Source organism: Egretta garzetta, unplaced genomic scaffold (assembly GCF_000687185.1).
Source record: "Egretta garzetta isolate BGI_Z169 unplaced genomic scaffold, ASM68718v1 scaffold390, whole genome shotgun sequence".
In the NCBI taxonomy this organism is placed as follows: domain Eukaryota; kingdom Metazoa; phylum Chordata; class Aves; order Pelecaniformes; family Ardeidae; genus Egretta; species Egretta garzetta.
This window is the reverse complement of record NW_009258382.1, coordinates 347,634-362,618: the sequence shown is the minus strand read 5'-3', so window position 1 is coordinate 362,618 and position 14,985 is coordinate 347,634. Positions and strand designations below refer to the sequence as shown.

The following is a 14,985-nucleotide window of genomic DNA, read 5'->3' as shown; positions in this document are numbered from 1 at the left end:
CAGTCTTGCAGTACTGTAATTATTTGGAAAACAGGGTTTTTAATGCTAGGTGAAGAATTAATTTGAGGAAGCAGCCAGCCCTTTCCAGGCTAGCATGACAGACAGGGCAGTGAACTCAATACAGATATAAATTCTCCTTTACCCCACAAAAATCTCAATTTACCAGAACACTGGCAAAGCATTCAACAAATTGTTGATTTGTTTATATAAAGATTAGAAGGTTTGACTGACTTCCAAACTGGGTTTTTTGAGTTTTAAATTCAGGATTTCAGCAAAAAATGTCTTCTGTTTGTATAAGACTATCTATACACAGTAATTCATATTGTAAATGAGATACCTCTACCTTATCCTTGTCTAGAGAAAACCCACACTGAAGGTTTAAAGCAATAATTGAGTTTACCACTATGTCCTTTGAATCTGTGGGAAATAGCACATAACTGCAAGCAAACAAATAAAGCTTGGCCTACTGGTGTACAAAAACTTTGTATCATATTGCCACAGTTCAGATTATTTCGTACTGCCCAACAGGATGGGGATTTTACTTTCCCTTCATTCTAGTTATGGAAAAACCCAATATATTTACTGGAAAAGTTGGAAGTACATTAGATGCATATGTGCACATACGTAAAATGTGTGCTAGCTCTTACTTCCTCACCGCTGAGAACTGCTTATCTTGAAGCAAGACAGCCAAAACATACAAGGCTTGCAACAACTGTCTTGATGCAAGTTCTCCAAGTGAGCAAGTGAACTGAGCAGGTCATCATCACCTCCACAAAAAAACCCAACCAACCAAAACATTCAAAGCATGTGCTGCACATACACATTTATAGTCTCATCTGATTCCAAACCAGCTCCGCTTTAAAGTAAGTTTTCTTACTATCCTAATATTGGGTTATTGCATCCGCAGTTTCGGCAGTTTTAACTTAAAATACAACAAGCAGCGAAGGGGTTACACTGTTGGGCCTGTTACCTTTTTCTGCATGATCCTCAGCTCATCGCTCAAGTTGATGTTCACTTTCATTAACTGCTGAATCTTTACCTCAGAAGCCACCAACGCATTTTTAACTTGCATATATTCTTGGGCTGTCACTGGTCCATCTGACAAGTCTGAATCCAGGCTCTATAAACAGTAAGAGAACAATACTTACACCACTGAGACACGGACTACCAAAGGAAAACAAGACAATGAGATTTTGACAGCTTTCCATGTACTTACATTAAAGGAATCATAGTTCAAATTAAGTTCAAATTAGTATGAGCCGTTCATTAAAATAATTTTAGTCCAATATAGAAGAAATTTTATGTCAATCAACTCTTAGCTCCTCTATGCACAAACCCATTTGTCTGAGCGTCTCAGGCACACAATACTCTTTTGTAAGGATTTTTTTTTTTTTTTTTAAATATGCAATACAGAACTGGAAAGTCTTAAAAGACAGATTACTAAATATGCAGCATGCCTGTTACCAGGGAAGATCAAACTGCAACTACTAGGTTTACTGCCCCTTTTTTACCATGCTGCATTATTTTCAGGAGTGGTTTAACGCACTCAGTCACTGGTCTGCTGTAAATGTTTCTTCAGTAGGATGCGGTAAATGTTTGTGAAACACCATGGGATCACTGATTAAGAGTGTTTTGGTAGAGCCTATTATTTCATCTGTGCGATTAGATCTATACCTTAACTCCAGACATGCACTGGCACACATTGCTTTTCTAGAGGAGCATTTTATTTACAACAAAAATTCCTTAAGTGTTGTGACTTAATTTTGTTAGTTCATAGACTGAGGCATGATTCTCCAATGTATTTGCAAAAGAATCAAAATATTAATTTTCTGATCATTTATGCATGTTAAATCCCCTCACGGAGAGGGGAAAGATTCACTGCAGATTACCTTTATGAATAAAATTTGGTGTGTGTATAGGTGTTTCAAACCTACCTTCTGTCTGTTTGATTTAGCTGCATTTGTTTCCAGATCTGTATCTTCATCTGAAGCAACGCTGTCATAATCAGGCTGGTCATTATCCTGACTTTCATTACTATGTTGATTGCTGATTGACTTGAGTATCAGTTCCACATTTTCTGTAGGTCAACATACACCGTTTAAAAACGTACTACCAAGTTTGGAGAAGAAATGGAAGTGCATACTTTAAAGTAATTAAAAAAACCCAAAACAAACAGAAAAGATCTTCATCCAGAGAGACAATACGTGCCATAATAAAGTATCATTTGACTAGCTCAGTACAAAAAGATAAATTTAGATCCACCTATTAGGCATGGATTATAACTGTCCAAAATGTCACAGTTTTATGGTTTTGTCTCTTCATTTCTTGTGTTTAGACAAGTTAAAGGAAGTGGTGAGAAACATGCTTTAGCAGCTTAATAAAATTCACATAAGGGGAAAAAAAAAAACACAGTTTTATGGTTTTGTCTCTTCATTTCTTGTAAGTGTTTAGACAAGTTAAAGGAAGTGGCGAGAAACATGCTTTAGCAGTTTAATAGAATTCACATAAGGGGAAAAAAAAACCCCAAAACATACTACACTGGACAAATGGATGTCAACATTCAAATGAAAAATATGGTCAAAAATTAAAAATTAGAATAAATTTATTTTCTCTCCAGAGGGAGAGCTAGCGTTCAAACGTCGTTTCATACCGTCACGGCTGTAACTATGGCTCTGCCTGGTTGTCGGCATAGGTATTTGTACTCTTTGGTATCTATCATGCTCAAGAAATACAGGAAGTAAACATTTTTAGGCAAACTAGCCATACGCTCTAAATTACAAGAGCATCTAGATTACAGCAAAGTCCTGCATGTATAGAGCAGCCAGGAAAGCCAGTGTCTAAAGCACTGACATCATCCCAGCTGCCAGTCAAAGGAAGCATCACTCTAAAACTGTACAGCAGTATTCTGGAAAATATTACCAAGTTATTGTAAAAATCACAACCATCATAAAAAGATGTTCCTGAATTGCACATATACCACTTGATTTAATTGTATTACAAATACCAACCTTAACAGACCAATCTCTTCTACTTGGGCCTTATTTTGGTGGCCTAACGCATGTTGTCAATAGCCTGCTAGCCACATGATTTAGTTCTTGCCATTTGTAAAAAGAGTATAAGTCTCTTTCTTCATTCATATAATATTTATGAATGATGCTGTGGTATCGGTTAACCTACTGCAGAATTGCACATAGAAAAGCTGAGAACCAAAAGTATACTCACCTTTTGAACCAGTGAGAGGATTTCCCTGTTGTCTTCGTTTGGCATCACTTAAAATATCTATAACTAGCGTAGCAAATTCATGGGCATTAAACCGAGCCAGTTTCTGTCTTCCCTAAATTACAGAAAAATGCAGGGGGGGGGAAAAAAAATAATTACATCATGTATTAGATGAACAGCAGAGCTCCCAGGTAAAACTAAGACTACTCGCACTTACAGCAAGTTGATTGCTCAATTACATTTATTGCAAAAAGCATAATTTAAATTATCCAGCTGCACACTCCAGGGCAGGGGAAATGTGAAACTATTTTAACCTCTCTACTGTAGAAGAGTTACATCTACTTGTAATGAAGTACAGTAAAGTGATATTACTTAGAATACCTGGCCTATTAAATAAAAATAGTTTTACAGTATCAAGAAGATTGCATACCTGATTCCTGGTTGAGGAATATTCAGGATTTACGGGAAGAAAAGGGACCACTGTGGTCTCTGTCACAAGCGTACTATGATTCTGAGTAGCAAGCCAAACTGCTCAAGGAAGAAGAAAAAAAAAAAAAGAAAAAAGAGGGAATAACCTTCCTGTACTATTTGACAGTGTTTCTTGTCAAAGAATAAAAGACCACAGTTTCAAACACAAACACAATCGATTCAAAGGAAGGCTTTTTTCCTCCCCAGAGGGTTCTCTACTTTGTAAAAAACACAAGATTTTTTTCAATTAACGTCACCTTCAGACAATGCAAGACAAAAAACCTACAATTATCAGTAATTACTGAATACAGAAGTACTTTAAACAGAACATGTGCTTGCGCCTGTATCTTGTATGCAATATAACGATTCAAATTTATTTTATACACATTCCAGAAAGCCTCACTCACCTGCATCTGTTTCCCTCCTGTCAACTTCATCATACACATCCATGGCAAGTTCTTCAAATAAGTGGTTGCTGAGCTAAGGGTAGAAGAGAATAATTACAGCTTGAAAATAAATGAAACCTAGTGAGACCTCTGTAACATAGAAAATGTAAGAGCACAACTCTGCTCTCCCTCTGCTGTTTTTCAGCCCATATAATTGCTTGTTTCTCAGCCTGGACAGTGAAGTAATGCATTAAGCAGACACATATGACCACCTGATTGCTAGATACAGAGACAACACCACTGTTCTACACTTTTCCTTTACTGGTTAATGGAATTTTTTTCTCAACTAATTAGCAGACAGTAGTGCACTGTTCTGGCTTTCCAGAAAGTTAAAGGCCAATAGTAACATTTAACATACAGATTTACATAAAATACATGAGAGCAAGCCAAACAACCAAGTTTAAGGTTCTAAACTGGGAAGACAGATCTAGAGATACTACCCCAAACAAGACCAACAAGTATTTGCTCTCTGTCACGGGTTTGTTATCATCCCTGCTCCTCTATTTCTGTCTGGTTTCATGTTTTTCTCCAGACTTTTAACTTCCTGCGGCGTTGACATTTATTTATGCAGGAACTGACAGCAGCTGAAACCAGCTTGAAAGATGAAGTGCAGAGTTTGCCACATCCAGACAAAGTTGGGTCACACAGCACACTGCAAGTTTTACTTACAGACTGAAGCTTCTTCTTAGCTGCTTTTGCAAGTTCTGATAAATCTAGACTGCTATGAAAACAGAAAGTGATCATTACATCTACAGCATTTAATACCTTGTTTAAACACCAGTTCTACATTTCAATAATTCAATTATTAAAACATCACTTTTATTTGAAACTCCTTAATCTTTTAGTATTTTTAATATAGTCTTTAACACATTGATCTTACTAATATTGCTAATACACCAATTAGTATATTCTTAAGCTTCTCTAAACAGCAATCAAATTTAAAACAAAAGAATCCCCCAAATACTTTGGAATATGAATACCCACATTTGCACAGCTCAAGAAGCAGTCAAGCTGCAGTGCAACAAAATGCTTTCTGTAAGGAAGCTGAACAATATGATCATTCAACCAAAACTTGAGTCCACAGAAAAACCAGCATTTGTTCCACTGGACTCTGCAGGAGGTGGGTGACCATCAGGCTGGCAAACGGCTACGGCAATAGGGCCAGACGTAAAAGTGTTCTGTACTGATTAGTAAATAACCTCTTCTAGTAGCTTCCAGCCTTGAACATGAGGCACTAGCTGAAAATTGTGCAGTTGAACAGAATTTAGCATAAAGGCCACAGATGAAGAAGCTGACAAGTTTTGAATCTATATTTGTATCACCTGGGGGGAGATTCCCCTGGCCTGCAGGGAGGGAAAGGCTCAAATAAAACCTCTGTATGATTGACTGCCATCACAGGGAGTTAGGGGGAGGGAAAAAAAAAAAAAAAAAAAGGAAAATAAGATGACGACCAGCAGGCAGAGGTAAGACAGTCAGCAGACAGTCAGGTTGGACTGCAGGCTCTGCAATCCGAGCAGCACCTTTGGACAAGTCATTTTCTCTGCACGTCAACTTCCTCCTCTGTGTAACAAGGCAAACAATACTTACTCTGCTCCGCAAAATACCCTGCGCTGAAAATACACAGTGTTTTTACCCAAGACCTAAACACAGCATATCTAAAAAAATCACAATGTTAACACTAAGTATTTTACCAACTATTACATAGTTTCTCTAATTTTTATTGTATTACAATTTTTAATAGAAATTTTGCAAGCAATAAGTTGAACAACAGTTTACTTACAGCCGTCTTATTTCCAATTGCATAGCAATAAAAGAAAAACATGGACTTATGATTAATACTTGGCAAGCTTTATACAAACATGACTTCACTGATTGTAACCAACAGTTAAAAGTATCCAGATGATCAAAAGTATAAATATTTTCAGAGAAAAACACTGCTTTCTTGCAAGTTTTAGTTTCAAAATGCTCTGTCAGGAATCTAACTCAGTCGGTCCTTACATTAGCTACAAAATCTGGAATCCTCATGTGTGTGCCCTTAATATAAGTGTCTCACCTTCCCCCTGCTGTTTAAATACAGTTAAACTTCTATGATTTTCTGAATTTGTTTAAATGGCAATATTCTTTCTAGAAAAAAAAAGCTTTCAAGACCGAAAGGCACACATTAAAAAGTCAGAATGACAACAAGCTTAAAAGTTGTTTCAGACAGGAAAGGAAACTTAATTATCAGGGTTTTTATTTTGATGTTTTCAGACATGCCATGGAATCAGCAACTTACCTGTCTGCCATCTGAGGTATAACAAAGTGCTGTCCATTTTTATGCTCTAGAATTGAAAACAAATTGCACTGTAGCAGGTTGTTACTGGACTATAGTTTTCAGTGTTGTCAGGATATACAGCTGGTATTCAGTTTTACTAAAAGACTAGTAATGAGAAACCCAAGAATATATGCAACAGGCAAACATAGAATAATTTATCTTGCATGTAATTACTCAATCTCCAATTATAGGAAGCTAGTGAGTCTTAAAAGAAGGTTCCTGTCACGATCTGCTGGTGTTATCAAAGATTCCAATTAAGGCTTATCAACCATAATAAAATTCCACTAGAAAAAAAAAATTAAGTTCTAGCATAGGTGCGTTTATGGCACCTAATGGCTAAAAATTTGTTAGGGTGCTTGTGTTCAAAAGCTACCGACTGAATTGTATACTCCCCTGGCTTTTGCATTTCCATGAGAAGAAACTGCTTTGAAGAGTTTCTCCACCATCTCCTGCAGACTATTCAACATTCCCAGAATTTGTGTTTTCCCTGCAATTGACTCTTTGAAGTTAAACAGGACTCATCTGACCTTACATGTAGGTTTCTCCACATGTTCCATATTTGTGGAGAAACAGAAAGGAACTTAATTTTTAATTAAGGTATACTTAAACCCCTGCAGTTTTATCTGAATTTTAAATGAATTATCACTAATCTTTCATGTTATACTTTCTTTAGTTCTTCAAGTATAATTTGTATCACGTTAGAATATTTGAAATGCATATAAAAAGTATAGTAACACTGACACAAACATCAGATACCGTAGAGTTTGAACTGTCCTACAATTAACACTGAAAGATCTTGGAGTGTATTTTTTTCTACTGACCTGGTTTCCTGCCGCAGAGATAGAAAGCCAGCCTGTCTGTGAGTTCATACTGAATTTCCACCAGGCGCTCTGCCAGTTCATGATGCCCGCCTTGTCTGGATTACACACACACACACACACCTTACATCAGTTATTAATTTTGAGACATACAAAAAACTAAAAAGTGGTCAAAGAAGTAGATTTAGTAAAAGCCACTGTCCAACATTGCGCATGTTTGAGTGTATCAACACAGCACAGACTCACAGCACAATTTTCAACAGTATGTTCCAGTGGGCAAAACCCCCCCTATATATAAAACTTCTATGAACTTCCCAAAATGAGTGAAAACTCTGAAAACCTTTGCCTCCTGCTTTGTGTAGAAAAAAACCAGATTATTTAGGCTATTTTGAATACGTTATTTACAAATAGAAATATCTGGCATATTGTGTTCAGCAACCAAGTGAGGTTATTCAGTCTTCAGATTCCACGGATGGCCTCGATTCAAAAGCAATCAGAGCACTGAGGTTGTTTTATTTACACAAATGCGCATCTTCTAGTTGATCAGTCATGTCCAATTTTGTATATCAACACAAAAAATCTTCAGTGCTGTGCCTCATTACTGCCCAGCAGAGACATTCAGGTTTAATTTTTCTTTCTTGATGCGAATGTTGTCTGCCCTTGGGAAGCCTAGAGCCGTTCTAAAGGCAGGCTTTCCTCAGGGTGCAGTTCTGTGACTGGATGCGCCAAACAGCTCCCTGCCCCTAAAAAGCCTGGTTCCAGCCCCTGCTCCCTGACCCCCCCTGTGCAGCCCAGCCCCTTCCTACAGCAATTCCCTAGCTAATCCACACTCCTGGAGTCTACTCAGCTTGCTGAACTTGCAGAAACTATTCTCCTCGGATTACTTTCCTGTGAGGTGTTGGATTGGCACAGCCTGTTTCACTGGGATCACAACTGTTGTCTCAAGCATCCAGGAGAATACAGGCTATGAAATGATGGAAATGCTTATTTATATTCTTTATGCATTCGCTCTTTCTGGAAAAAGCACTTACTAGCATTTAACAGTCAAATTATTTTCAGGACAGAAACATATCTAAGCGGGTTCGTCATATGAACATCAGTTAACGTATAAGAGCATCACGTATGTCGGAGCCTTCTACCTTGCACAGTCAACTGGAGTTTTTCCATTGGAATCTTGCGTGCCAGGATCAGCACCATAAACCGCTAGTAATTCTGCTTGTAAAGTCTGTCCTGCCTTAGCAGCCACATGGAGCGGGGTGTTTCCTTTCTCCTACAAGTTATTAAGAAAAGTATCTACTTAATCAACAGGTCTGAGTAGAAGATTGAAATATAATCTGTAGCAGCTGAAATCAGTATAAATATTAAGAACTGTAAGGATTGATTGTGTATCAAAATAATGACAAAAGTGTTCATACAGGATGAAAGAAGTTGGCTTGAGCTCCTAAGGAGAGTAATCGCAAACACGTCTCCAGGTTCCCTGTCCTTACACTGGAGTGGAGTTGCTGAAAAAGAAGCAGGATTGTACTTAATACAGTGGCAATAACTGTGATTCAACGTTTGTTTTTTCAGCCATGCTTTTAGAAACAGGCATGCAAGAATTCTTGCTACAGCTGTTTTGTGTAAACGTTTTTCTCCAAGTTAACCTAAACTGATGCCTCTCAACCATCCACATCTCCAGTATGCATATACATTATGCCAAAAAAGTGGCTTCAAGTTGAAGTCAAGCTGTATTTGTTTATGTAATAGTGCTGAAGAACAGCAATGGTTACCTCAAGTCAAAAGCAACTAATTTAATTCAGTGGGATTTCACTGTTCTGTTACACACAAGTTGTAGCTTCTGCAGACTGCCAGGAAAAACATACTAACCTTACTGAGGTCTTTGGCAGTCACACTGTCATCTTCACGGCACGGCAAGCGATGAACAAATGCTAACATTTGATATTTAGCTCTAATGAATTCTGCTTTATTGGGACTGTAAAGAGAAACCCAAGCAACAGAAGGGAAAGAAATTAAATATCGGTGCTTTCACAATAATACAGATGCTCTAGAAAAAGGAAAATTCACACATGAAGGTTGCATTAGATCTTTGCATGCTACTAGTAGCAAAGTTAGACATGGAAAAATATTTTCATTAAAAAAAAAAAACCAACCCAGTGCAGGTTGTCTGACCATACAAAGCATACTTTTGTTACAAACAACAAAATATCTGCAGACTCTGGGATGCAGCATGTATTTCTTAGAAGTAAACACTGAACTTAAAACTATGCCAACTTAAGATCTATACGTACCATATGCAGTTATTTACATTTTAAAATGAAGCACCATATTCAGTGACAGAAATCTCTCAATTTTTTTTAATTCATCAACCAAACTCAATCTCATTAGTAGCATTCAGTTAACTGAAGCACGTGGCATGAGAATTAGAAGTCTTTCGGTTCAAGTACAAATAAAGGTCCTCGCTATTCAAAGCTAGAGGTCAAGGATCAATAGTCCAGAGAATTCAAGCAATGTATTTCCATTTTTGCAATAAATTTAAAAAAAATTAATCATTGGGAACTTAAAAACAAAATTAAAATTAAAAAATGAGTGAACAAATAACTAGTTTACTCCTGTTCTCTTCCAGCAACAAAATATACACAGGTTCCCATGAAGACCTTGCTGCTCCCCCCGGTCACTGCTGAATAAAATAATCACACTTCTACAAAAATTAAAATCCTGTAATTTTCCACTTACTGCACTTTATCCTGTGGGCTAGCTTTGCGCCTTCCGCTCATAACAGAGGCAGGGTCCAGCAACGAATGTTCCCATATAGAGTTAGCACCATTATTATACAGTGTTTCAACCATCTGAAATCCAAAATGCATACAAACAGGCAGTACAGACATTTTGCTGCTAGTGGCACAGACTGACTAATCAAATAGCTGTAACTATTTTCAAACGGACGGCAAACCAACAGAGATTCACATTCTGCGTGCCAGCATCTATAACCCACCGGGATATCAGAACCAGGCGCATGCCTAGGAGGTTATTATGTGGAATGTAGTAAGAACCCCCTTAAAATTCTCTATGCGTCCCAACATCAGCTCTACTGAAAAAGAGAGGCTTGCTATAGATCGAAAATTTAGATTGAAGCAGATGAACTGCAGAGTCTGAAAGAAAAGTTGAAGCTGACCTTCCAAAACGAAGGCATCAAATTAAAAAGGCACAGACAATTCTGATTTTAGTAGTCCACATGGCAAAACAGGAGAAACAAAAGGTGATTAACTTAGGCAGTTTACAAGGACCAGCCCCTCTCAAGCAAAAGCTTAGCAATTTAAGTTCCATTAAAAATGTTAAAGAAAATTATTATATCTAGTTTCAATGAAGGAAGACAGCTTTCCTTTTTACCTGCAGCAGTGTTGGAGGCCATGGTGTATGCTTGAGATGTCTCACTTGAGAGATATGACGCCCCAAACTTCGATGAACACTACAGCACTCATCACAGATCAGAATCCCCCTGTTTATAGAGGCCCAACAGGGATCTGAAAAAGAATACATTAATTACTACGCAAAAAGCAACATGACCATGTGTGCCAAACACAGGGTCTGAAATGAGGAGCCCTGCCTTCTAACCGTAGCTTTACTGCTTAGCCACTATATGAGCTTGTAAATGTTACAGCCTTGCTGGGCCTCTGGATGCTGGGGAAGTGACAGTCCTTGCGCCTACGGGGGATGCAGGAGTTCCCTGCTGTGGCTAACCGTAGCTTTACTGCTTAGCCACTATATGACCTTGTAAGTGTTACAGCCTTGCTGGGCAAGTGACAGTCCTTGCGCCTGCGGGGGATGCAGGAGTTCCCTGCTGTGATTCCATTAAAATGTTAAAGAAAATTATTATATCTAGTTTCAATGAAGGAAGACAGCTTTCCTTTTTACCTGCAGCAGTGTTGGAGGCCATGGTGTATGCTTGAGATGTCTCACTTGAGAGATATGACGCCCCAAACTTCGATGAACACTACAGCACTCATCACAGATCAGAATCCCCCTGTTTATAGAGGCCCAACAGGGATCTGAAAAAGAATACATTAATTACTACGCAAAAAGCAACATGACCATGTGTGCCAAACACAGGGTCTGAAATGAGGAGCCCTGCCTTCTAACCGTAGCTTTACTGCTTAGCCACTATATGAGCTTGTAAATGTTACAGCCTTGCTGGGCCTCTGGATGCTGGGGAAGTGACAGTCCTTGCGCCTACGGGGGATGCAGGAGTTCCCTGCTGTGGGAACTCTGAAAAAAGCCCCACTGTTTGCAGCTCTTCCTATGAAAATAGAATACTGTCCTTTGTAAGCGTAACAGGACGCTATGTTTATTACCTTCTTGAAGGGCTTACATGTCATTTAGCAGAGTCCTACAGAAATATTTCTGAAAAACTCAGAAGTCCATAAATAAACCATAGTAACAGCAGTCATGCTTTTTCACACACTACTCAGTCTTCAGTCCTATATTATTACAATGTTTTTAATCTCCACATTAAATAATAAACACACCTAAAAGTGTCACAGTTAAAAGAAAAAAAAAAAGGGGCGAGATACAGATGTGTCAGGTTAAAGGCTCAGTAAAATCAAAAACGGTCAAGCAAGTTAACTTCAGCTCTGAACAGATCCAAATCGAAGCCACCTTATAAGCAAACCAGAAAGAAGACTGGTGGAAGGTGGAAGCAGTAAATAACACATCCTAGCTATGACCTAGCTTCAGACATCAAAAAGTGTAAAACCGAGTAGGAACGTTACATCAGACTGAAACCGAATACACGCACCACGGGACAGCAAACTGAGGTCCCTCTGCTGCTCTTCGCTCAGTCTTCTGAAGAAACTCCCGTTTTCTGGCCGTGACACATGAAACTCAACGTGCCAAGAGCCCTCCTGCGGTAACGGGCAACCGAGGAGCAAAACCGATCTGCAGATCGAGCGCATCCCAGGAGAGAGAAAGAGGAATTCAAGGTCCCTTCTACTTTGGAAAATTCTTCTTAATTTCAAATCCAGAGATGAGTTTGAGGCTAAATGAGCAAATTCAACCCAAGCCTGGTATCTGATGAGAGAACTTCTGCATCCTGTCAGAGTACATCTAAGTGACTGTGCATCATAAACGTCTTCTCTGACCCATGCAATAAATTTACTGAATCCCTGAAACAGGAGATCTGATCATAGCTGTGGTTTTTAAGGAGAGTTGATGGGGTGTGTGTGCTGAAGGCAATGTAGGCAAACCTGTTGGAACCACAAGGGATGGGAGCATCTATTCACAGCTGATAGCTATCACAGCCCAGAGCCAATTTAAAGTGTATGTTTTAGGAAAAGAACCTATCCTAATTTAAAAAAAAAACAAATTAACAACAAGCACGCAACCTTCTTATTAAATCATTCCATTATTTTAACAACTTTCACTTCTAAGAAGGAAAAAAGTAACAACAAAATGAGATGCATTAGCGCTAAGCTCACCACCCAAGACTGGAGGCAGCCTTCCAGATTAATGAGCCCCGTCCCTTTTCATTACAGACAACCTTATCGCACACCCATTCACAAACTAATGGGCTGCTTCTGAAAGCCATTTCTTGCTGCAATCACTAGGTACAGGCTGCTCCTGAGCCTCACTGTTTCGACTAACAGTCACCATCAGGTTTTTTTTCTTTACGTCCACCTTGATGCCCACCTCAGCTGGCTCCCAACAACGGCTGCTTAGCCATGACAAAGTCAGCTACTGTTTTTTTGGTCATTTCATAGCAGAAACAGGGCTTTAAAATCCTTCTGAAGAAAAAAAGCTGAGGCCTTGCTTGTAATTTCAGCTTGTAAATTCTACTTAAAAGAAACCACACTGACGAAAGAGTCGACGTTTGTGTAGAAGCTGTCAAAAACTGGCGCCACTGGAAATGCGGATGGTGTGATGCAAAAAAAGACGACAATAAAAGAGAAACAAAAGGAAAGGCAACAGACGGATTCGGCGAGGGAACTGGAAGGTTCAGCACGACGGGCCAAGTGAATGCTCTTTGCTCCTGCTCCGTGTTGGGGAGGCCAGACAGCAGCTCAGCCCACGATTTCGGAGCCTAAATGATAGGGAACAGAGCGGATTTGACAGCACGCGCGATGGAGAGTGGACTGATCGAAAAGCAGTGGGAAGTTAAACACTGCAACCTGTTTTCTGAGTCACCCTGGTTTAACTGAAAAAGAGGTGGTTTTGTTTTGGTTTTGGTTTTTTTTTTTTAAATGAAACTGCACAACGATTTGTAGCCCCTCTGTACAATTCGTACCTGGCTTGGTACCATTTACTTGCTCCCAAGTAACAGATGGGGAATGGAAAGGGAGAAGGAACACAGCGTCAGACAGTCTGAAGGAACAGTGAGCGAGCTGTCAGGTGATGAAAAAAATGGGTATTTCAGGTTGAAATTTAATTTAATTAAGTGTTTGTGCTGGAATTTATTCGAATCATTTCTAAAAGAGATCCAGTTGTGGACACAATCAAAATATGCATAAGCTGATAGCAAAATACAGCAGGGGAGAAGCTAGAAAGATAGGTCAAATCTGTTTTCAGGAACATGGCAGAGTGATTCAAAACAGGAAGCGTGTGATGAAGACAAGCCTGAACCATGAGCCTGAGAGTAGGAAGCGCACCAGAAAAGTACACGTAAAATCACCTCCTGTAAGAGGCCACCAGTCAAGACTACCCTAGCAGCGATTCTGATGATAGACTGCGTAGCCCTGACGAGCTTAACGAACACAAGCACAGCAACACGGCTTTATCTCAGAGTCGTAACACTATGTTTAAAAGCATAGATACGCTACCTTGCCTGAGATAGTGACAACTGCCTACGGAAGATACGCAAGCTCTATTTATCATGAAAACAAAATTCTGTGGAGATAAAAGTAACTCCCTGGGAGTTAATTTGGGATTTTTATTATTTATTTTTTTTAAACAGAAGTCCCCTTTTGCAGAAGTTGTTATCCCCCCCTCCCACATCATACCTTCTGGCCATTCGAATGTTATCTACGTTACAGAGTTTTAATTCATTTCAGTATGCACCTAAGCAATTATATTGGAAGCAGCAGCACAGAACACAAACTGCATAACTCTGAGAAGGAAAGGGAACAAATACACACAGTTCCTAAAAAAAAAAAAAAAAGTAAACAGGACAGTTTTAAATCTAAGAACAGCAAAACTACAGGTGGTCATAAAAAGGAGATGCAACTGACTTTCTAAAAAGAAAAAAGCTTTCTAAAAAAGCTAAAAAGAAAGCTTTCTAAAAGCTCCTAAATTTATCTGCAGCATAAGGCATGTCAACGCAGAACATGTGTTGCTCACTGCGCGTTTCCAGTCCGGTTCTATAGGGCATTTCAGAATACCCTTTCTTTGGAAATTTTTGGGATACCCACACGCAATGAGGCCGTGGCGCAAACCACGCACTTTGCAAGTTCACACCGTGCTTCCCCCCGACCCTCAGGATAAGGGATGTCCCCAAAGCCCGTCCCGCTCCCGTCTGCACAAGTCCCCCCGAAATGGCCACCGCCCCACCCGGTGACACAACCTACACCCTCCTCCCACCTCTTGGCTCCGTGACTGGAAGACTTCTTCAAGTAAGCCTTGTTTAAGTAAGCCTTCCTCCCTTCCAAGCCGAGATGGGCTTCTAACCCGAGGGCGGTCGTTGCCCCCGGGCCGCCCCCCGGGTCTGGCCCCTCAGCCCGGCCCCGGGGGCGCA

At 39.5% G+C, this 14,985-nt stretch overlaps 1 protein-coding gene across 8 annotated transcripts in view; it reads right to left on the bottom strand.

Annotated features, from left to right (window-relative positions):
- The window catches only part of GIT2 (GIT ArfGAP 2), a 28,278-nt gene extending 15,801 nt beyond the window's left edge, over positions 1-12,477 (bottom strand). For 4 of the 8 annotated variants that reach the window (XM_035896597.1, XM_035896610.1, XM_035896628.1 and 1 more), the window contains exons 1-14: positions 12,058-12,229; positions 11,178-11,311; positions 9,999-10,111; positions 9,132-9,237; positions 8,681-8,767; positions 8,405-8,535; positions 7,269-7,363; positions 6,409-6,454; positions 4,803-4,854; positions 4,095-4,167; positions 3,650-3,747; positions 3,223-3,334; positions 1,935-2,077; positions 971-1,120 (exon numbers count right to left, since the gene is read on the bottom strand). In XM_035896597.1, the coding sequence (XP_035752490.1) occupies positions 971-1,120; positions 1,935-2,077; positions 3,223-3,334; positions 3,650-3,747; positions 4,095-4,167; positions 4,803-4,854; positions 6,409-6,454; positions 7,269-7,363; positions 8,405-8,535; positions 8,681-8,767; positions 9,132-9,237; positions 9,999-10,111; positions 11,178-11,311; positions 12,058-12,214 (1,497 nt within the window). In that variant the 5' untranslated portion in view covers positions 12,215-12,229. Of the gene's footprint in view, positions 1-970; positions 1,121-1,934; positions 2,078-3,222; positions 3,335-3,649; positions 3,748-4,094; positions 4,168-4,802; positions 4,855-6,408; positions 6,455-7,268; positions 7,364-8,404; positions 8,536-8,680; positions 8,768-9,131; positions 9,238-9,998; positions 10,112-10,652; positions 10,838-11,177; positions 11,312-12,057 lie in introns of those variants that run through there. The other 4 variants (XM_035896632.1, XM_035896604.1, XM_009641071.2 and 1 more) reach the window with 4 other exon arrangements.
- Positions 12,478-14,985: the final 2,508 nt, after the last annotated feature.